Here is a 23,149-nt window from a genome sequence, read left to right on the forward strand (position 1 = left end):
AGACACAGTATGCCCGGGATCCAGCCCCACGGCCGCTGCCATAGGACAGGAGCTGGAGTGCAGGAGGCCCAGCAGGTGCGAAGACGTACTGGGTGGGGGGGCAGAGACTCAGCGGCCAGAACAGAGAGGTTGGGGAGGCCAAGCGAGAGGGTCACACCGAAAGGGCCCAGGAGGAAGCAGGCAGCCTGCTCTGCAGGCCCAAGCCCAAGGACAGCAGATGTGCTGGTTTGGCAGCTGGAGGCCAGTGCCTGGCTACAGGGAGGTGGATGGCTGACCAGCAAACAGTGACACAGCTGGGGTGGTGGGTGTGCTCCCCTCCTTGCATCACCTGACCACATGTTCTGAAAGTCAGCAGAGAAGCAGTGCCCGGCCAAGGCAGGCCCAGCATACGTGCACAATACTGAGCGTGTGGGTCGGGAGGGAGACAGCAACACAGACAGGGCTCCCTGGGCTGGCACAGAGGAACCAGTCGTGAGAACGCCCAGGGGTTCACTGTCCTCCCATCAAACTGGCTGAGTCCTCATCCTTCAAGTCCACCTCCACCCCTGCCCGAGCCCCAGGGCCCTGGGACTAGTCTGCTCAGCAGAGTCCAAAGAGGGAAACCAACTCCAGTCAAGGGCCAGCACTGATGGTGCTGGCAGAAGGGGATCCTATGGGCAGCTGGGGCCTCTATGGCTGCCACTGGTCACCACTGTGGCCTGCCAGGCCAAGAACTCATACAGGGTGCTTTGGAGCTGCTGCAACAGGCCCTGACAAGGTGTGGGTACTGTGAAGGGAGCAGGGGTGTGGGATCCTTGGCAGAGGTGCCATGGCAAGGTGGTTCTCAGCCCTAGCAAGCTGCCAGGCAGCGTCTTGGAAAGTGAGATGGCACTGGCCCCCCAGTGCCCGGGGGAGAGGTTTTGCCGTCACAGGGCTCAGCATGCACTCTGCCCCAGAAGGCAGAGCCCACATGCTGCAGGGAACTCATGAGCACTTCCTGCAGCAGTGCCCAACCTGGGGGCTGCCACACACAGTGCCCAGGCCTCCGATCCTTACCACTGCGTCCCTCAAGCTTCCCACCACAGCTGTCCGTGAGAGACAGACACAGCCTTGTTTATGAAGGGAGGGTGTAGGTCAGGCCGGGACCTCAGCTCCTACATTAGGTGTGGAAGCTGCCTCTACAGGGTTCCCTGGGATGTCCAGGACCCTGCCGGGACTGTGCGTGGGCTGAGACGTCAATAGTAAATGCAGGCAAAGCTCAGAGGACATGGATCCGAGGGGCATGGGATGCATGGGTAAGGGCTCTTGGAAGTGCACACACCCACCACGTGCCACTGCACACTGCAGGGAAGTCTGAAGTCTGGACCACAGCCCCACAGTCCAGGGCTCTGGGCTGCTGGCCACTGAGCAGGACACGCAGGCCAAGGTGACAGTGGTCAGCCACCCTCTAATGACACATGCGATGACAATGACCCTGAGGGTAGCAAGGATCGAGACTGTGTGTGCCCCAAAGGCACGGTGAGCTGGAGGAGCTGGCGCTCCCAGGTCCCACTCACCACGAGCTGTGGCACGGGCAGCGACTTGCCCTCCTGGCTCAGGGACACGTAGGTGAAGAAGGCACTGGCGGCCCGGTAGCGCTTCTGTGTGCTGTCCACCACGGGGTCGGCGTCCACCAAGACCTCGATTTCCATGGACTTATTGCTGGTGAAGGTCATGCGGCCAGAGATGGTGATCACACAGCCTGCGGAGCACAGCGGGCGTCAGGCGGCCCTCCCCGTCCCCGGCAGGGCCTGGGAGGAGTCGCCACCACGGGGAGTTAGAGGACACTTGGTTAAGTGACACGGAGCTTTCACAGTTCCTAGGTTGTTAAAGAGAACCAGCAGACTGCACCATTAGTAATCCACAAACGGCCCGTTTGTCACTCCGGTCTTGGCCACCAGCTCAAGCTCTGCTGTCCACGTGCCACAGGCTGCCCAAGCCACTCCTGTCCCAGAGGGGACCCCCCTACCTGACCCACACCTGTACTGACATGAGCGCCTTCTGCCCTTCCATAGGTGAGAGTCCAGTCTGTGACCTGCCCTGGCCACATGGCCTTCCACTGCCCCGGGCTGCTCTGAGCACAAGAGAACCTTCCAGCACCTCACCCTCGGTGGTTCTAGGTTCTCAACACTGAGCTGACAGAGACAGGCCACATTTCCAAGCTCACTGTGGTCCTAAGCCCCCGTGCGCTGCAGCCATGCAGACCAGTCCCCAGCCCTCCTGTACCCTCCCCCAGTGGGAACCCATGGCACCAGAACTTCCTCCCACAGACGCCAGGTGCCACAGCAGGAGCTCACTGCCTTTCAGCACCAGGGGACAAAGCTTGAAGCTCCATGCCCTTAACGGCAAGCCCCAGGGCCTTCTCCCCTCACCCCGACCCATGTGCCTCCCTCATGCCCTGCCCTCAGAGGCTCAAGGTCCTTCCTGCCAGCTGGCCTCGGGCCTCCCTGCCCTCCACACAACCTTTCAACCTCACTGAGAACCTGCTCTTGAGGGAACGGCACGATGGAAGGAAACCAGCCGCGCTGGCCTGGGGTCCATGGTCAGCATTATCTTCGATGATGTCACCAGTGTGAGGCTGCACAAACCCCTGGGAGCTTCCACGGCAGACACTGGGACCTGGCTGAGGCCCAGAACGGCCTCCCATCTCCTGGCTCAAGGAATGCCCAATAGATACCTTCCAACATGACCCTGGGGCTTTCAATGTCCCGGCTCCAAGAAGCTACACAAGACATGTTTAGAGACCAGAGGACGAGACAAATGCGAGTGCTGTGGGGTTATTCAATGTTAAAGATTCTAGAACATTCCATGCCACATTCAACTTCATACTTACAGGGGGTGCTTCGTGCCGGATATGGCCATTTCTGGGAGAAAAGGAAGGAGCCACATGGTGAGTAGCTGGTGGCAAGACTGAGCTGTAAGGTGCAGGGCCACACACAGAGCATCCAACACAGCCGTGAATGTACACAGGGGGCAGGGCAGCCCTGGGACTCTGTTCCCTTCCCCAAAGGTCTTCTAATCCCCTTTCCCTGAGGGTGACATTTACCACCCAGGTCAGCAGCCGAGACATAGGAGCCCGCTCCTTCTCCCACACCAGCTAAAGGCACGGCTGAGAGACTCCAGCGAGCATGGCCGCAGCGAGAACAGCAAGAACTGGCCGCAGCGGCCTGCATCGGAGAGATGGGCCGTCGCCCTAGCTCCTCGGGGCACGCAGCTCTCCTGCCCACACTGTCACCCGTGCTAGAATCGGAAGCAATGACTGCAGACAACGCAGAAGGCTGATTCTGCGAGCACAGACAGAACAGCAAAAGCAGAGTCCCTGAAGGGACCTAACAGAATTACTCTTCATACGAGGCAGGAAAATTGCCAATTACAGCCCCAACCGGAGACATTTCGCCTTTCAGAGAGCCAGAATTCTTATGAATGGGATGCAAACTCCACAGTAGGACACACAGGAAGACAATCGAAACAAAAAACCTGACTTGGCTGCAGACTCTCCAGGACTTAATGCAAAACCCAGTGTTGAAAGACCAGTCCTGGGTCTGACACCAGGACAGAGCTGGCCCCACCTCCCGGCCCGCTCCCCCTAGGAGAAGGCCGCAGATTGTCACAGCACAAGTGCCCAGAGCTGCCAGGCACCTGGGGACACCCAAGGAAGAGTGTGCAGTGGTCCACAGCTCTGGGCATGAACCCACCTATGGTACATGAACCCCACATCTTGCTGGGCAAGGAAAGGTTTCCAGCAGCATGCCTGGGCTGAGCTGAGACGGTGGGGCCCGGGCACCCAGCTGACGACAGCAGGTACTAGCAGCTGTCTCCACATGCCCCCTCCCAGGGCTCTGAGGATGCAGGGGCACAGAGTGGGCGTTTCCTCCATAACCTGCAGAGGGGCATCCACACAGCCCCAACACCATGATGCTGGCCTGGGGGGGCAGTGCCAGGCATCTGACTCCTCGAGCTGGGAGGGCATCCTGCATGGCAATCCATGCCACACAATTTGTGGTGAATTCATTACAGCAGCCACAGGCAGCCGCTACAGTCCCCTAAGTGGGTGTGCGGCCACACTACATGGCTGCAGCTCACTGCCATCAGTGACGTAGGACTCTGAGTAACTGAACTAAGGGGCAGGTACGCTGTGACACATACAGGGAAATTCTAAGAACCTTCCTGCCACTTGCCATGTTTCTGGATTCAACCAGGAATGCTCCAATACTGAAAGGAGCCTAGAGACTGACGGAAGTTCCAAGGAGATTGCAGTGGCGAGGCAGCCACTCCCGCAGCCACAGGCAGGCCGAGGGCTGTGGGTGGGCAGACTGCTTGATGCCTGTGTGGGCGATGGCACACTGCCAGCCTGGAGGCCTGTGGTCACTTACTCGACTGCCTTTGCGAGCTGGAGCAGCAATCCAACTCCCCTTGTGGGTCCCAGCAGAGCATGAAGCCCCAAGTGGGGCAGCCTGGGGTCACTGCTCCAGGGCTGGGCCCCAGCGAGACCAAAGGACGTCCCTTCAGAGCTTGAGTACAGGCCCCTTGGGCCAGGGGCGTCCAAAGAAGTCGTGGGACAGAGCCCTCCACAACAGTGCACCGTCCCACGTCCGCACTGCCCAGTATAGCAGCTACAGGCCACCTGTGGGATCGAGCACTCAGAATGGGGCTCATGTGACTGAGGAATCACATTTCTAATTTCATTTAATTATTTTTAAATTTCATTTAATTTTAATTATAGGTTAAAGAGCCCGTGTGGGCAGGGCTATCTCTGGGGACAGCAGAAGTAGTTCTTGCAGGCAGAACCAACGGAACACAGAACATGTGGCGCTGCTAGGGGTAAAGACCCACACAGGCCACACGGACCTCAGGGCCACACGGGCCTCACTGGCGTTCAGCCAAACAAAGGGCCAGAGTCGGGGCTGATGGGAGGGTGCCCGCTCTAGGGCTTGAGTCATTTGCAAGCTGCCACAGAGCCAGAAGTCTAGGCCCAAGGACATGGGGGACAGCCGCAGCCACTTGGCACCCAGAGCAGGCACTGCCTCACCCACCTTACATCCACGGAGGGCTCCTAACAGGGTCCATGCAGCGGATGGCTTGTGGTTGAGCCAGCTGTCAGGAGACACCAGATTTAGGTTCAAATCTGTCTGCCAGCCTCCCTCCTCTTTCAGCTCCGAAAAGCACCGGCCCCGGGGCCGTGGGCAGGTTCTCGCCCTCTTGGCACTGCGGTTTCCAGATGGGAGAAGCGGTCAGGGCTTGTTGCATCCTCACTGGGCCTTGGGAGAGGTGAGCAGGCTGCAGCACTTGGTACAAGGCCTGGCAGCCTGAGGGAGGAGAGCAGAGCCCCAGGAGTACCTGGAGGGGTCGTGCTGTGAGCTACAGCCACTCTGCTCTCAAACAGCTGCTGAGCCGCCTGGATGGCGCGCCCATTCAACTGGCAGATGGCCCAGTCCGGCTGCTTTGGCACATGGGCATCGTTTCTGGGCCAGTGGCGGCCAGACTTCAGCAGAGTGCCAGCGATTGGGAAAAGAAAACAAAATAATTAAAAAGAATAGCTGTTAGCAAGCCTGCGAAGCGAGGTGGTCAAGTGCTTGCAAGCTGAGGAATGGTGTGACAACTATACTTCAAGAGGAACTGTAACAATAAAGTTTCTTAAGGAGAATGTGGAGAAGGAACCAGCCCTGCTACTTCTTAGATAACACAAAGCCTTTTCTAGAAGATTCCTCCTTTTCCCAGGCGATCACTTCTCTGGAAAAGTGCAGCTTCAGGCTTTCTAACCCAACACCCTGAAACTACCACACTAAATATAGCCACTTTCCCCTTTCACTTCTTAGCGGTTCCCGGGGCACTTTCACTTTCACGTCTCGACAACAAACGAGATGGAGCACGTGAAGCACCTGCTGTCATGCACCGGTCGGCCGTGGGCCTCGCTGTCGGGGACACCCGCGTGGGCACCTGCGCGGGCACCAGCCGGCCGTGGGCCTCGCTGTCGGGGACACCCGTGTGGGCAGTGGCCCTTCCTCACTGTCGGGGACACCTGTGCAGGCACCAGCCGGCCGTGGGCCTCACTGTCGGGGACACCTGCACGGGCACCAGCCGGCCGTGGGCCTCGCTGTCAGGGACACCTGCACGGGCACCAGCCGGCCGTGGGCCTCGCTGTCGGGGACACCTGTGCAGGACCAGGGGAGGTTGATGCACTGTGCCAGACGAGGAACCCTGCGAGGCGGGCAGACCGCACTTTGGGTCGGGGACACTGAGGCTAAACAAGATGCAGCCTCACAGACGAAGCTCCCTCCTCTGTCCCTGCTGCCTGCAGTGCGCCTACCTTGCCACACAGCTGCCAGACGCTGTGACAGGTGGCACTTGAAGTGCCTGGTGCTTCACACACAGGCAGCCAGCTGTGAGCACAGGAGTGACAGTTCAGCAGCAGCATCTCTGGTGGCTGGTGAGGGGCAAGGCTGGCACTGCAGTGGCCCAGACAAGAGCAAGGGGTGTCCCCAAAAGCACCAAAATATCATGATATATACAATCTTTATCCTGACTGAATGCTACCCTGGACTCCAAACTGAGTTACTGCCCCAGCAATGACACGAGCGGCGCCTTGGCTGACCCCGGAATCGTCCCAGCCACTCAACTCTGCTCGCCAGGGCTGATGGGTGTGTTCCCACCCTGCTTCCCTCCTGACTCAGCTCAGAGGACTCATGCTGCTCCTTCACCAGGAGCCCTGGACAGCAAGGCTGCAGCCCTGCGCTCACGGGACTGCACCCAGAGCCAGGCCAGCCATCATCACCAGCAGGCTGCAGGCCCGCCCCTCCCTCCTGGACCCACATGCACGCTGGCAAGTGGCAGCTGGGGGCTGGGGGAGGTGTGAGCCACTCGGATTTCAGCAGGGCGACAACAGCAGCTCCTGCAGTGGCTGAAGAGTGCCGGAGCCCGACAGTCAGGAGCTCCACAGCTGTGAGCACGGCGAGGCCTTGAGGCGTAGTCATGCTGGACCAGTCAGAGGACCCTAACCCTACGGCAAGTGTCCCTGGAGAGCCAGAAGAGACTTAGAGAGGGACAGTGAGGGGAGGCCGTGGAGGCAGAGGTCACAGCATTGCCACCACAGCCAGGAAACCAACTAGCACCCAGAGACACAGGGGCTGCAGGCAGGCAGGAAGGGTGAGGACGTGGCCTTGTCACACCTTGGTCTTGGATGCTAGCTGCCATGTCAAGCCCCTGGCGTGTGCAGCTCACACGGGAGGCTTGGGTCATTGGCACAGCCTTCTCATGGTGCCTCACACAACCCAAGGCAATGAGCGGGGCCCATGGACGGTGGCATGGAAGGAAGTGTTGGAGTCCTGAGGTCCACAAGCGACTGTGGCGGTCTACTGTCTGCTCTGACCCACCCCACGCATATCAGGAACCCAGGCCAGACCCCGTGGGCCTAAGGCGACATGTCACACAGCCCATGAAGCTCCTGCAGATTCTGCTGCCAGCACTGAAACCCTGGCTGCCAGGGAGAGAGCAGGAAATAAGCTGACGACTCGAGCGTGTCACTCCTCTGGCGGAGAACAAATCAGGTGTGACAGTGCTGGCCCCTGGAGGACCTGGGCGCACGCACAATCACTCTACAGCCGCTCTTTCTGTTTACAGCAAGCATAGGACAATGGCAGCTCTGTCTCCGCTCCAGGTAGAGCTGGCTGCAACAGGCCTTGGCGGCACAGACCCAAGGCCAAAGCCAAGGCAGGCGGGTATGGGGGGAATCCAGTCAGTACTGAGTACGACTCTGCCCTGCAGCCTTTCATGGCAGTGGCAACCGGGCGAGGACACTCGGCCAGCCCCATCCTGGATTCTGGGAGCACACTGACCCACAGGAATGCCTACCAAAAGTGACAGCTTCTGTGTGGGGCCTCTGGAGCAATGGCTAAGCCACTACATGGGACCTCTGAAAGTCCTACACGAGTGCTCCCCGCTATTCTTGATTCCAGCCTCTTGCTAAGGTAAACCCCAGACGCTGCAGCAGAGGACGGCTCGAGTACTCGGGTCCCTGCCCACTCCTGTGGGAAACCTGAACTCAGCTCCTGGTCCTGCCCTGGCCCGTGGAGGGCGAACCAGTGCACGGGGGTCTTCGTCTCTGCCCCCCTCTGTAACTCTGACTTTCAAGTAAGTCACTCTCAGCCACTGCAGCTACCCACCTCTGTCTGAGCAAGAATTGAGAGTGAAGAGTGGTGGGGGGTGTCCTCTTTCCAACTGTTCTGATTGCAGTGGCGTCAGCCTCAAGCCCTGCGTGCTGATGCTAAGGGGCCTGGCTGGCACAGTCCTCACAGGACAATCAGAGTGTGTCAGGGCTGTCAGGGTCCTCCCCTGGCGCCAGGAAAGGTGTGCGTGTCATCAGGGCGACTTCCCCAGGCACAAGACACGGCATCTTCCCTCTAATGTTTACAGAGCAGGTCACCTGAGGAGAGATGGGAGGCACACCGCTGCCAGGAAGAGAGCCACGCGACAGACTGTCCAAGCCCTTCCCTCAAACTGTTAGAATTCCCGTGACTTCACCTGCCCCTTCAGGTCCTTGCCTTGCCACCTGCCAGCTGCCAGAGAGCACCACAGCTGGGCTGGGGCACCACGAAGGTTGGGGACCAGGGTGTGGTGAGGAGTGCCTCGCTGGCATTTCTTTCACTTTGTCACCCCCCACACCCCCACCCCACAGGGAGCAGCCCTACCGACTGCTTCCTCCAAAAAGTAAAGGCTGGGTGGGTCTGATGCCCTTTGCCCCATGCAGGAGGGGCGACACAGGCTCAGCTGGGACACCTGGTACAGACAGAAATGCCACCTCATTTCCACAAGCACGCACAGAGGTCCTGGACATGGGTGCAAGGCCGCTGAGGGCACGGGCAGGGCTGGCCGCCGAAGGCTTCCCTGTGCTGCTCCTGTCACCACCAAATCACTGCCCTCACTGGGATGTTTGCTGCTGGTTTGGTGCTTATGGCCACGGCAGCCAAGCACAGGACTCTCCATGGAGCTGTCTGTGCTGTGGGTTTCACCAGATTGGAAGCTCAGACCTCGTCACCAATCCCAGTCTTACAGCAGCCAGAACCAAGCAAGCACATATTCTAATGCCCTGCAGCTCAACCCACAGGTGGCACGGCGTAAACTAAGCCACAATGGCACAAGAGACCCAGGGAGCACCACCTGGGAGGCACGGGGACCTCAGCACCACTCCCTTCCCATCTCCCATTCTGTACCTTTCCTGATCTTGTCATGGAAATTAATGGCGTCAACGGAAGCGGTGACGATGTTGGTCTTGCAGTGGCGTGCGGCCACAATGCCAGCTACCTCATCCATGAGCTTCATGGTGACACCTGTGAAGCAGAGGTACAAGGCACATGAGGGGAGGCAGGCCATTTCACATCCCCATGTGGCCCACCCAGAGCTGCGCCCACATGCCCCCTGTGGCCCACTCAGCGCCAGTTTCCTGAGGAGCTCTGACAAATGACCCTGGCAGATGCCCGAGACCCACACAGGGCAACAACCCTTCTCCTCACCCTACACACTCTGCTCCCTGCCACAGCTGCCAGGGATGTGTGCGTTTGCCGAGACGGGATGGGGGCAAGCAAGTCAGAGGGTAACAGGTGCAAACAAGGCTGCAGGGAAGGCAGAAGCCACCCCCAGGACGGGGTGGAAAACAAGGCAGCTGCTTTAGAAATGGGAGTTTTTTAAAAGGCTGAGAACAGAGGAGCCATATGGCCCAACAACTCCATTTCTGAGAGATCAAAACAAGTATGTTCAGAGAAACGCCTGTACACAGCCATCACAAATGTTACCCCACAGCCAGCTGACCAGCGGGGACAAGCAGGTGTCCACCAGTGCTGGGGTCTGTGCAGTGGGTATGGAGGACACGGAGGTGTGAAGAGAACTGTTCCACTGCAGGCAAGGCTGCAAGGAATTTCCCGCTCCGTGGCAGGGCCTGGCGGATGCCTCTGCATCCACCGGAAGGCATCTCCACCTCCCTATGCACGGACACCGGACAACCCCGCTGAGATTTCTGTCATCTATTTAGGCTTTGTCTGCCACTGCGGAGTGGGTCTTTACTATCAATGTGAGCTTGGAAGTTGATGTTGCTGACAACGCCTTGCAAAAGGGCCTTTTACTGTTCGTGCTGTCTCAGCTGCCCCATTGACCATACACTAACCCAGGCTGTTACGTCCCTGGCTGCAGTGGGAATCTATGTTAGGTTCTTTCCTTCTTTCCCTGATCTTCAGGTCCTTCCTTCTGTGGTGCATTTCCTCCCTTAACTGATCCAAGACTGAGCTGTGGAATGAGGATTGTAGTAGGAATGTGTTACTGATTGATTTGTGCCATCTGTTGAGAACTTCCAGACCTCAGGATTAGGCCGGCGGATATCCTGCCTCAAGGGGAAACAATTGGCAGGACTATCCTTAGAAAGTTGAAGGTATGAAGAATTTGTGAAGCATTCTTGCACTGTTCATTATGATCCTGAAATTGTAGTGGTCAATTTCTTTCCTCTTTATGCCTACTCTACACACCCTTCACGAGTCCCAAACTTGGCCGGAGCTGGACTCCAGCACATGGTGCGGGCACAGCCGAACAGGAGGGGGCGTGATCCATGCCATGGAATGATACCCGCTATGATGTGGCACAGCTCAGAACGCCACACCAAGGGAGAGAAGCTGGACGCCAAGGGCCACAGAATATTGAGCACCGCATGTATTTTATTTCATTAAAAATGTACACTGTCCCTCTCAGGAGGCTGGACTGGGCTGCCGATATCAACCCATCTGTTGGTCCTTCAAAGCTTCAAAGTGATATCGATCAGCCTACCAGCTGGAAAGCTGTGAGCATTTGAATCCCTAGAGTATGGAATGGTTTCTAAAAATGCAGAGATAAAAAACCAGGCCCCCTCCCCTCTCCTTGTAAAAGGCAGGTTTGCACGTCAGGAAAAGTGCGGGCAGGTGGGGTCGTGGGCAAGGGAACAGGCTGAACCCTGTGCCTGCATTTCTGCCTCCACCCGCTCAGCTCTCGTCTCTTAGGAACCACACCAATCACATGTCCCACACTAAAACCACACAACTGCCACATGGGGTGCCAACAGGGGAACGGCCACAGGCTGAGGATGGCCGGGGAGGACCGTGGGTTGGGTGTGTGAGGACACAGGGGCCCTGGAACCTTGTTTGGGAGGGTGTGATCAGGGTGCTGCAGATGTCAGAGCATCTACTTAGGGAGTCACCTATGTAGGATGCCTGAGATTTGAACACCCGGAGATAAGGGGCGAAGCCAGAGGGACACACACCTGGGGGCTTGACCTCTCCATTTCTGTAACAAAAGTTGGCTTTTTGTTTTTATTTTTAAAAGGCAAAGACGGGCCCGGCGGCGTGGCCTAGTGTCTAAAGTCCTCACCTTGAACGCGCTGGGATCCCATATGGATGCCAGTTTTAATCCCAGCAGCTCCACTTCCTATCCAGCTCCCTGCTTGTGGCCTGGGAAAGCAGGAGAGGATGGCCCAAAGCTTCGGGACCCTGCACCCATGTGGGATACCCAGAAGAAGTTCCTGGATCCTGGCTCTGGATCGGCATAGCATCGGCCGTTGCGCTCACTTGGGGAGTGAACCATCAGACGGAAGATCTTCCTCTCTGTCTCTCCTCCTCTCTGTATATCTGCCTTTCTAATAAATAAATAAATCTTTAAAAAAAAAGGCAAAGCCACAATCCTGATTTAAAAAAAATGTTTCTATATCAATGTGTTTCTTAACGAATAAGAGGATCCTGCTCCCGATAGGGAAGGCATGGCCATGACGCTGGGTGGGAGTTGACACAGCTGCTCTTATAGAACCACCTGCTCGTACACCTGCCTCGCCTTGGGTTCCGCACCCTAGATGAGACAACAGCGCCCACACACGGGCGTGACACGAGTGATGGGATGCACCCTGGGGTCACCCGGGCTTGGCCGCACAGGAAGCTTGTGGTACACATGGACATCTGCTAAGCTCACTGTCAGTTTGATCTGGGGAGATGCGAGGTCTGGAGCTAGCTGATCAGCAAAGGAAAGAGAAGCAGAACATCTCTGAGGGATAAGCTACACAGAGAGGCGCACACGCTGGGTTCAGGAGGGTACAGGCACGGTCCGAACACAGGGCCTTGCCTACACAGGCACCCTGGCTTCAGGCCTATGTGCTGTGCTAGCGTGCACCTCTGTGCATAGATACACAAGCATTAAGGAGCCAAAGAGAGGGCGTATGCCCACAGGCCGCTTCCTCCAGGGCTCGTGGACACATGCAATGCCACGAGAGCTGCATAGGGGTGTGCTAGTACCTGCAGCAGCAGGGTGGCGCTGCCCAAAGGCCTCTCAGCACCGCGAGCCAACTCCCGGGCCCAGCATGGAGGCCCCGCAGCCTCTGAGGCATGCCGTGTGGTTGTGTGGAGAGGCTGTGTCTGAGGGACAGAGCCAGTGTTCTGCCCAAATCAGGGAGCTGGGTGTAGGAGATGAGATCCAGACTGGGGCTTGGTGCCACGTGTGGGAACAGTGACTGGTACCACGGCAGATGACCAGGGCATTGAAGGGTCACAACACCGCCAGTCACAGGGGCCCTCAGCTGGATGCACATGGTCCCTCCCATAAGCCTGCACCCCAGGAGGCCACAGCAGCTGAACTCACTGCACAGAAAACCTGTATTACACTCCTGGGGAAACTCCAGTATTGTCCAATCACCGATGCTTGCCCTTCAAAGGCGGGCTCTTGGCCCAGCAGGGGCTGAAGCCGGGCCAAGCCAGAGGAGACAGGCCTGGCTGGGAACTGCCCAACAGCCGCCTGAGCCTCCAGCCTCCTCCAGTGGCTTCTACATGGCACTTTTAAATGTGGCTGTAGTGGACCCCAGAAATGGACGGTTAAGTGGGTCTGCTGCAACACAACGTGTCACCTGCGCTCTGGTGGCCACTCAGAAGGAAGGGAACTGTCTACAACCGGACGCTGATGGCAAGCCCTCTCTTGCCTTCCTGGAGAAGAGCTGCCCTGAGTCCCTGCAGGCCTGTGTGGAAGCTGCCCATTCCTGTGGCTGAGAGAAGTGACAAGGTCAGAGACCGGCACAACAGTCTAGTGGCTGAATCCTCACCTTATTTGCACTGATTTGTGTCTATCTAGTCCACTTCCCCTGCAGCTCCCTGCCCGTGGCCTGGAAAAACAGCAGAGGATGGCCCAAAGCTGTGGGACCCTGCACCTGCTTGGATGACTTGGAAGAGGCTCCTTGCTCCTGGCTTTGGATCAGCTCAACTCCAGCCAGTATGGGCACGTGGGGAGTGAACCAGCAGATGGAAGCTATTTCTATGTCTCCTACTCTCTGTAGGAGTACCCTGAGCTCTTCTACCAGGTCTGCTCCCAGTGCCAGATTTTGCAGTACCAGTGGGTCCTTGGCACAGGCTGACTTAGCCCACCTCCTGTCCTGGCAGGAACAGTGGCCTTTCCCAACTGGCCTGCGTCCATTCTGGTCCACACCTAGACACAGCTCTTGCGTGGCTCAGCCGGAGCTAAGACCTAGCCCAGCCTGTCCTACATCCACCCAGGCTCTCATGAGCACCAGTGGGTGCTGGAGTCTAGCCCGGTCTGGGACAGCCCAGGCCCAGTCCACACCCATGCTATAAGGGACTCTGCAGTCATGCCCAGCCCAGATTGCCAACCATATTCCAGCCACCATGCTCATCAGTGGGAACCACAACCCAGCCATAGTTCTTGGTGCATGCCCGTGCCTGCTCTGACCCAGCTTGGCACAGCCCATCACCCGTCTTGGCCTTTGCCATGGTGGCTGCAGCCTGCCGAAATGCCTCTTTCCAGGATCCCACTGTAAGCCTCCTCACCACGTCCTGTCACAGGCACCATGGTGCTGCCAACACTGGGAAGCAGCTTTGGCAAAGCGCAGCTACCACGGCAGTTTCCCCAGATTTGTAACTAAGATGACAACAAAATTGTAGCATCTGCTGTCTTCAGAGATGGCGCTTGTTTCAGGCATTAGGGGGAGGAAAAAAGGGAGACCCACTCAGCACTAATGTATGGGTAAACACTGGGTACCAAAGATATTTTTGAATCTAACATTTAACTGCTAATGGGCACCCCCACCTTAATATCGACAATGTGCTGACTGGCTTAAAAATAGAGGCTTAATTTTATTTTCCCGAGGCCCGGCTGGCTGGATCAGGGCCTCAACCCAAAGCAGTGGTTAGCAGCCAGAGCCCTGGAGCCACTGACTGCACTGTGGGAGGGACTGATATGCCCCCATTTCTATATTTAACCCCCACTGATGGAGTGTGGGTGCCAGCCTCCTATATTAGGAAAAAGATAGTAACTTCATCTTATTTTAAATACCCCACTCCTGCATACTGACAAGGGGCTATTACGAGACCCAGCTAACTAACAGCCTCTCAGTGGGCCCTGGCCAGCCCTTCCAGCCCCACAGGCAGGCGCTTCCAGGAACTGTGACCACAGGCAGAGGCGTGCTGGCTATGATCCTGCGAGCACTGCAGAGTCAAGATGGCGAGTGCCTCAAAGTTGTTTGATTACGTTTATTTGCAAGGCAGAGACAGACACAGCCAAGCAGAACTGTGCATTCACTGGTTCACTCCCCGGATGCCCGTACAGTGGTCGGGAATGGTGTGGGGTGAAGCCTGGGGCCAGGAAGTCTAACCAGGACCCCCATGAGAGCGGCAGGTACCCACCCATCTGAGCTATCACAGTGCCTCCCACCGTGGGCAACAGCAGGAAGGGACTCGAACACAGATGTTTTGATGACAACATGGGCATCCCAGTGCCAGGCACCGTGCCACTCACTCGCCCCTGGCTGATGGGTTTCTCATGAGAAAAACAGGACACAGGTGGGAAGGGGACTAGTGTTCACACCTGCCTGGCCACACAACAGACCCACCTGGGGTTAAGGGCAGTAGACGCTCTGATGCCAACCACAGAACAGGAGGTCACGGGCACTTTCTGCTGCGTGAAGGCTGTGCCTTCCCTGTTTCCAAACTGGGCATCAGGAGCAGGATGCAGACACGCTCAGAGGCCTGGGCAAGAGAGGGTGGCCACGGCGGCCGGTGCGTTGTTTCAGCTGGCTAATCCTCAACCTCCAAGCACTGGCATCCCACATGGGCACTGGTTCTAATCCTAGCTACTCCACTCCCCATCCAGCCCCCTGCTTTGGCTGGAGAAAGCAGTGGAGGACGGCCCAAAGCCTTGGAACCCAGCACTTATGTGGGAGACCCAGAGGAAGCTCCTGGCTTCAGATAAGCTCAGCTCCAGTCATTGTGGTCATTTGGAGAATCAGCTGATGGAAGCACTGTCTGTCCTTCTCTGCCTTTCTAATAAAAATAAATAAATCTTTAACACTAAGAAAAAGGGTGCCGGGGACAGAGCAGCAGGGGTAGCTGCTCCATGGGGCTTTGGCTGCGGGACCATTTCCAAGAGTCGTGACTCCTTGGAGGTGAGGCGCAGGGGGAGCACGGCTCGTCAGACAGTGCTGGGCCAGCCTCATCTTCGCTTGCCCTGTGTGTGATCTGCAGGTGCCATTAGAGCAGGACACGCACCCTGATCCCCTTTCTTCCTTGTCCCCCCCCCCCATGCTGCCTGCCACACAGCGGGGTATGAGGGCCCGGAGACCCCACACCCGGGGCAGCGGCTACACCTGACTGCAGTGAATCCCATCCGCCCACAGATGCAGAGCGCTTCTTTGCCACCTGTCCCCAAGGCGACCGTGACCAGGAGTGCCTTGGCTACACCCCTGCTGTTGTCTGCGTGGGCTACAGGGCTTCTCTCTGCTCCGCCTTGGGCCTGTCCCTTGCTCTGCCCGCACCGCCTCCCCACAAGAGTCTGCTAAGCCATGCAGCCCACAACATCAGGAACCGGAGCTGGATGTCCATGCCCAGCTGCCAGTCACACGGGAGCTGTTGCAGACCCATATGCAATGCCCATTTCAGGGCCTCGATGCACCAGGGCTGGTGCCAGACTTGCCAGCTTGGAGAGGGCACCGCCCCCAGTCTGGTCTGCTCCTCAGCCAGGCTGACTGCACAGGCCTGGGGGCGGGAAGCGGGGCTCATCTTCCTCTTCACAGGCCTTCTGTTACTGAACGTCTCCTCCTGAGCAGGACACAGCCATGAGCAAGACAGAAGTCCCTCTAACCCCATGTGAGGAGCGACAGCCAGGAGAACATGCCATACATCAAGTGCTTTAGCCGAGGGAACGGGGCGGGGCAGGGAGGATCTGGGTGCCTGGAGGAAGGCATCAAGACCTGGTGGAGGGGAGAGGGTGCAGAGCCACACAGGGCCTGGGGCCCAGCGAGGAGAGGGCGCGAGGGCAGAGGCAGGAGCCGGAGAGGCCTCTAGGAGGACACGGTTCCCGGAGGGCTCACGGGCAGCCTGGCCAGGCAAGCTGCAGTTCTCCTCCACAGTGTGGCCCCCCCAACCTCTCCCCAAGGAAGACCCAGGTGGGGACAGTGGTCATGCTGGGAGTAGGAGGCAGCTGTGGAAGGAGCGAGAACTGAGAGGCCATGAAGGTCGAGCCACAGTCATGGCTGACAGTTGACGCTGGGAGTCTGCAAGAAGGAAGGGCAGCTAGGACGCCAGCAGGCAGAGGTGGCCAGGAGGCGGGGAGTAGGGGGCAGTGGAGCCCCAGGCGGCTCAGTGTGGGCCCCAGAGCATGGCCAGAGGTCCCGAGGACAGAGGTTGGGGCAGGAGCTGGCCGGCCACCTCAGGGGACGAGCTGGAGTGTGAGGCAGCCGAGGTGGGAACGGCTGAGTACCGAAGGGCTGCAGTGGACGTGGGAAAGCTGAGGTGGTGTCTGGGGAAAGGATGCGGAAGGCAGGGGTGGGGGCAGCACCAGCTCTGCCATTGGCTTTGGTGACAGCCCATCATAGGATCGAGGCAGGAGGGATGCGTTTGGGGTGGGTTTAGGACAGCAGGGGAGGGGGCAGTGCCAGTGGCTCTGAGGGCTCCAGGCTGGAATGGACACTCACTCTGCCAGGGAAAGAAAGACTGCCCCCTGCTGGTGCCCTATGCCAGCTGCAGTCCCAGCAGTCTCTTCCTGGTTCGTGGAAGGAGACTCCATGCAGCACAGGTCTGGCCTCCGTCCTGTGGCCACAGCCATCCCCCAAGGGCAGCAGGCCACTTACCACCCTCACCCAGGGTGCCTGTGGCATCACCTGGGTCGAAGGTGCAGACCAGGCACCTTGGAGACACCCTGAGGTGTCTCTGCACTGGCATCAGGCAGCTGAGGGAGGGGAGACTGCTGCAGAGGGCCGGGAGGGGGCTGGGTACCCAGCCAGAGGGCTCGGGTGTCTGAGGGGATGGGAGGACATGGCCAGCCCGCTCCCACCCAGTCCCGCCTTCCCGCCCGGGGTTCCCAGCTCCAGGGCACAAGCCTTTTCCCTTTTTAAGTAACACAAGCTCAAGGTTACCCACTTTTCCGAGAACATCTTTGGTCACCACCCCCCCATTCCAACAGGAAATGCCTTCCTTTTCAAGATTCCCAGACCTCCCCTCATGGACCAGCGAGTCCTGCAGGAATGTCTCCCAGTTCTACGTGGCCAAGTTCATGACCAGCAAGTCCTGCAGGAATGTCTCCCAGTTCTACGTGGCCAAGTTCATGACCACACTCGTGTTTTATAAACGCTGGATGCAGCAAACAGCCTGAGCTCCCCAGAAGTAGAACATCCTCTCCTCTGCCTGCAATAAAGCTAATAAAAAAATAAAATAAAAGCTATAAAAATAACCAGCCTTTACCAGTCCTTCAGCTCATGCCCAATTCCCTCACGCAGCGTGGGCAGCGAGGGTCAGGGCTGTTCAGGGCACAGGCTCAGGGGTGCCGCCCACACAGCAGCCTCCAAGCTTAGGGACACGGCAGGTGTGGAGGCAAGCAGAGACCAGGTCCGGGGGCCACGGGGGTGTGTGTACAGAAGGTGTGCGTGGCCAGTGGGAGTGGAGCTGGTGGACGGGAGTGAATTTAAGTGCTGTTGGGAGGGATGGCTGAGAGGATCGGGCTGTGAGGACTGAGTGGCCAGTCTTGCTGACACACAGGCATTCTATCGTGGGTTTCTGAGGCCCCCGGGATGCAACAAACACAGCTCCCTAGCCCCACCTCAAATCTTGCCCTCCAGGTGCAAGGCCTGAGGATCTGCATTTTAAAGATTTTATTAATTTTTATTGGAAAGTCAGATATACAGAGAGGAGGAGAAAGATCTTCCATCCACTGGTTCACTCCCCAATTGGCTGCAATAGCCGGTGCTGTGCCGGTCCAAAGCCAGGAGTCTGAAGCTTCTTCTGAGTCTCCCATGTGGGTGCAGTGTCCCAGGGACCGTCTTCCACTGCTTTCCCAGGCCACAGGCAGGGAGCTGGATGGGAAGCTGGACAGCCGGGATTAGAACTGGCACCCATATGGGATCCTGGTGCGTGTAAGACAAGGACTTTAGCCGCTAGGCTACCATTTCAGGCCCAAGAATCTGCATTTGTAACAGCATGGCAATGAGGTGTCCCTTGGACCAGGTGAGCTGAGCAAACCTCTGCCGAAGGAGGCCTGCCTGGGACCACACACGCATCAGCCAGGCTTGGCTCCGAGACAGCTTCTTTTCTAGAATACAGATCCTGTCTCTCCCAGCCTCTCTCGTGCTAAATGCCTGGAGTGGGAGCCAGAGAAGCAACCACAATGCCTGGGCTGGAAGTGACACGTGACAGCAGTCTCCCAGGGTGAGCCGGGCCAGGGCACAGGTGCAGGGCTGGCCGTGGGGACAGCTGTCTCCACGTCGATCCTGGCCAAAGGCACCTCAACTCTCGTCCTTTTGCTTCTAATCAACTCTGATTGTGTAACTGAGGGTCACAATTAGCTACTGCCCCGCACACACGAGGCTCCCAGAGGGAGTACACAGGAAGATACAGAGAGCACACGGCCAGGGGACACCCAACAGTCCCACCCAGGAGGGCACTGATGAGGGGAGCTCAGGGGCACAGCCCTGGGGCTTCTGTCAAGGCCAAGGACACCAGCCCAGAGCACAGCCTGACACTGCTGCTCCCAGATGGCCAGTCCGTACCACAGCAGAAGGGCAGACAGGCACACGTGCAGGGCAGGAGTGCTCCGCTCCGGGGAGGAAGATGCAGGGACGCTCCCCGGGGACGGCCAACCCGAGCAGTGGTCCACTGAGAACTGTCGCAAGCAGCTGCACTTGGCAGAGCTGCTGGAGGCTGTGAAGAGGCTTCCAGGACACTAGAAGCGGACGGAGGTCGGGCTGTGACATGCCACTGCAGCCTGGCTCTTGCCAAGGCCACCAGTCTCCAGTGGGCTTGACAGAGAATGTGTTCAAACCCACGAGTGATGCTCCCACATCAAGGGCAGCCCAGGACCCGAGTCGCAGGCCCGAGCACAGCCCTGAGAGCAGGGGGAGCGCAGAGCAGGGCTGTGCCAAACGTAGCTGCTCCCCTTTAAAAAGCCAATGATAGAAGTGCCAGGTGACCCCCAGCTCATGGAGCAGGGAGCAGGGTCTGTCCCAGCACAGTTGCCGGCTAAGTCCCCTTCCACAGCTGCACTCCAGTCCAAGGGCACCTGCTGCTCAGCCTTGAGGCTGCACAAGCACCCGGGGCGGAAGAGGTGGACATCAGAGCTTCCAGGAGGGGATGGGGGCACTTGGAGCGGCTCTCTCAGGGCGGGGGAGGGCGGGGAGGGCAGAAGCCGAGGACGCCTTCCCCACAGAGGTGACGGCCACGGATTGTCCAGACTCCCAGGAAAGGAGAAACACGTTAGTGTGTGCTGGGGCCACAGGATCACAGCCATGCCCAAACAGGAAGGCCCTCCCCCACAGTGTGGTCATCACAGGATCTGTGGCCAAGCCCCTGAGCCCAAGGCCAGTCAGCCTGTGACAGTCCCAGGATTGGGATGTGGGCGTGTATGATGGCACAGAATCACAGACTAAAGGCAAAATTAGCATCTGTCTCGGCTTGCCGCGGCGTCTCAGCCAGCGCCCACCGAATCCCAGCACCGTGAGGACTGACGCAAATGCCACCACTGTTGGTAGCACAACAGGAAAGCTCCCGGGCCTGGGGCTGTGCGGCCTGGCGGACGGCTGACTCCCTCCCTCCCGGGGAGTCAGCAGGCACTAACGAGAGCAAATCACAGCACAAACACCGACGCCAACGGGCAGTAACCACGCTATGGCATCGGAAGCACCTGGTAGACACGCAGCAGGGGTCACACCTGCACCAAGGCCACAGGCCGACTCTGGACTACGGGGACATGGCGACACAGCAAGTTGCAGAGTTCCAGGGCACCCCGGCAGCTCGCTCTCGCCTTGCAGCCCCCCACTGCCCTCAGGGCAAGCACACAGTATACAGACAGAACGAGCACGAAGTGCGACAGACCTTCTGAAAGGCAGACGGGAGCCCCGTGGGGCTGACAGCCCCACAGCAGAGCCGGGCCCAGGAGACCACAGGGCCAGGAGACCGCAGGGCCAGGGACGAACAGCCTGGCTGCCGGCAGGGGCACTGCAGCTGGCACAACAGCAGGTGCTTGGACAGGGCTTCAAGAGCTGCCCCTGCAGCCAGGTCTGAGCTGATCAGAGTTAGGCAGCATGGCTAGCACTCAGCGGCAACAGGAAACAACCACGGAATTGACAAGGAAACAAGCGAAGGAGATTAGTTAACAAAAACAAACTTTAAAAATCTCCCACAGGGCCCAGCACAATGGCTCAGTGGCTAACTCCTGGTGCATGCCAGAATCCCATGTGGGCACCAGTTCACATTCCGGCCGCTCCACTTCCCATCCAGCTCCCTGCTTGTGGCCTGGGAAGGCAGTACAGGATGGCCCGAAGCCTGGGACGCTGCAATGTCCAGGGAGACTCAGAGGAGGCTCCTGGCTCCTGGCTTTAGATCAGCTCACTTGGAGAGTAAACCAACAGATGGAAGATCTTATTGTCTCTGCTTCTCTCTGTAAATCTGACTTTTCAATAAATAAATTTTTTAAGATTTATTTTACTTTTATTGGAAAGGCAGATATGCAAGAGGAGGAGACAGAGAGGAAGATCTTCTGTCCGATGATTCACTCCCCAAGTGAGCGCAACGGCCGATGCTATGCTGATCCAAAGCCAGGAGCCTCTTCTGGATCTCCCACGCGGGTGCAGGGTCCCAAGGCTTTGGGCCATCCTTGACTGCTTTTTCAGGCCATAATGGGAGTTGGATGGGAAGTGGAGCTACTGGGATTAGAACTGGCGACCATATGGGATCCCAGTGCGTGCAAGGCAAGGACCTTAACTTCTATGCTATCACACCAGGCCCAAAATAAATAAATCTTTAAAAAAAAAAATCAAATCAAGGCCTGCCGAACGGTGTAATCTGTGCTGGGCTGTGAAGGATCAACAGGCGATTCCTGGCCAGGACACGTGAGTTCCAGGCAGCAAGAGCTGAGCACACACGAATGGCATCACGCAAAAGTACCCGCTGTGCCCACACACTGCGGTCACAAGTGCTGGTGTCGCCTGCACCTGCAGCCACGCTTTCCCTCACGCCTCCATTGCTTCAAACACATCTGCTCACTCAAGTTTACTCTGCTTTCATCCAAAATGACGACACCCACAAAACAAGGGGTTCACGCTCTCCCTTCTACTTGGTCTAAGTCATCAGTGTCACACAGCAGTGCAGGCGAGGGGGCCCCTCCAACCCACAACCCGTCTCTCTGTTCCAGCCACACTGGCCACGCTCTGGAAAGATCTAGCAGGGCACCTTGAGGCCAGTGCTGCGTGAGGAGGGGTCTGTAATTATGAGGAAATGAATGGAAACATCAGGGCAAAGCCACGGCCATCGGGCACTCTGTGCTGCCCTGTGGGGACACAAGCCCTGCCACGCCCCCAGGCAGCCAGCATCCGGCCTTGTGGCTGCGGGGGACCCCGCATGGGGCTCCAAGGCACACAGTCACCCGGCTGCCTTTCCTTTCCAATTTTACAGGCACCGGCAGGGTTTCAGTAATTTCTTATGCAACCTCTTCAAAGTTTAAATTTGTACTTCACTAAACACAACATTGTAAACTGGGTCAGGCAGCGGCGCGGCTTCCTGGGGACTCACGGGAGCCAGCAGCCAGCAAGGAGCGGCCAGCACCATGACCGCAGTCTTACCTCCATGCACAAAGCCATGCAGCGTGCAGTCTGACGGCCCCACCAGGTGGATCAGGCTAGACTGGCTGTAGCTCACCGTGTTGGGCTCTGCAATCACAAAGGACACGCCAGTCCGTGGCGAATGAGTCGGTAACACCAAAACTGCCGGCACCCATGGGGTCACTGCCATGCTCTCCCGACGGGTTGGGGCAGGCCAGAGCTTCGCTAGCCTTCAGTGTGTGGTCACCGATGCCACCCTCTGGGGCTGGCGGTGCCCTGCAAGGCCATGCTGGGACCTCCAGATGCAGTCACAGGGCTGTGGGGATCCTTCTGCTGGACTTCTCCCAGTTCTATGAACAAGCACCGCCACTATGCCATAACCGACTTGGCCACACCAACCCGCAATGGTCGCCGAAGGCACAGCCCCCGAGGCGCAGGGCCCTGTGCTTCCTCCGGGCTGGCCATCTCTGTGGCCACATAGTTCTGCAAAGGCAGCAGAAATGGGATTCATGCCTGCAAAGAATGTTGGTGCAGTTCCTGTCACACAGAACGGACCAGAAGTACGTTAGATGCTCACGACTTAACGAGGGGATCAAGTTCACTTGGACTGCAAGGCGACTGCGTGTGCAACTTCCAAAGCCAAAGTCAGCTCAGCAGGAGGTGGACTGTGAGCCCCAGCACCTGCTTCCGAGGAGGCCATGGAGATAAGGGACAGGTGGCAGAGCTGGGGGCCTCGCTCTCTGCCCAGGCCCCGTGGTCTTCCCTTTCCCAGGTCAGTCTGCCTACTTCTCAGCTCCCCTGACTACCATCACTAGTGGGTCTGCTCAGTCCAGTGGCTGTGGATGGCAAGGCCTGCACTGGGCCTGGTGGAGAGACACACACAGACACACAGGCCTTCTGGGACTTCAAGGATAGGGGCAGGTGGCCCTCGAGCGTCTGGGATCCAAAGTCTGAGGAGAAGGCAGAGAGCAGGCCACCAGGCCATGGCCGGGGAGTGCGGTGACGGGAGTGCATGTGGCAGGCCTGAGCCGCTGCACTGCACCATCTGGGCCA

General features: G+C 58.1%; 1 protein-coding gene across 2 annotated transcripts in view; it reads right to left on the reverse strand.

Annotated features, from left to right (window-relative positions):
• The window catches only part of ACOT7 (acyl-CoA thioesterase 7), a 74,030-nt gene that overhangs the window by 7,961 nt on the left and 42,920 nt on the right, over positions 1 to 23,149 (reverse strand). For both annotated transcript variants that reach the window (XM_040987826.1, XM_040987827.1), the window contains exons 6-8: positions 22,118 to 22,204; positions 9,225 to 9,341; positions 1,536 to 1,720 (exon numbers count right to left, since the gene is read on the reverse strand). In XM_040987826.1, the coding sequence (XP_040843760.1) occupies positions 1,536 to 1,720; positions 9,225 to 9,341; positions 22,118 to 22,204 (389 nt within the window). The remainder of the gene's footprint in view (positions 1 to 1,535; positions 1,721 to 9,224; positions 9,342 to 22,117; positions 22,205 to 23,149) is intronic.

The sequence above is a fragment of the Ochotona curzoniae genome, unplaced genomic scaffold (assembly GCF_017591425.1).
Source record: "Ochotona curzoniae isolate NIBS_2020 unplaced genomic scaffold, NIBS_Ocur_1.0 contig_4792, whole genome shotgun sequence".
Lineage (NCBI taxonomy): Eukaryota > Metazoa > Chordata > Mammalia > Lagomorpha > Ochotonidae > Ochotona > Ochotona curzoniae.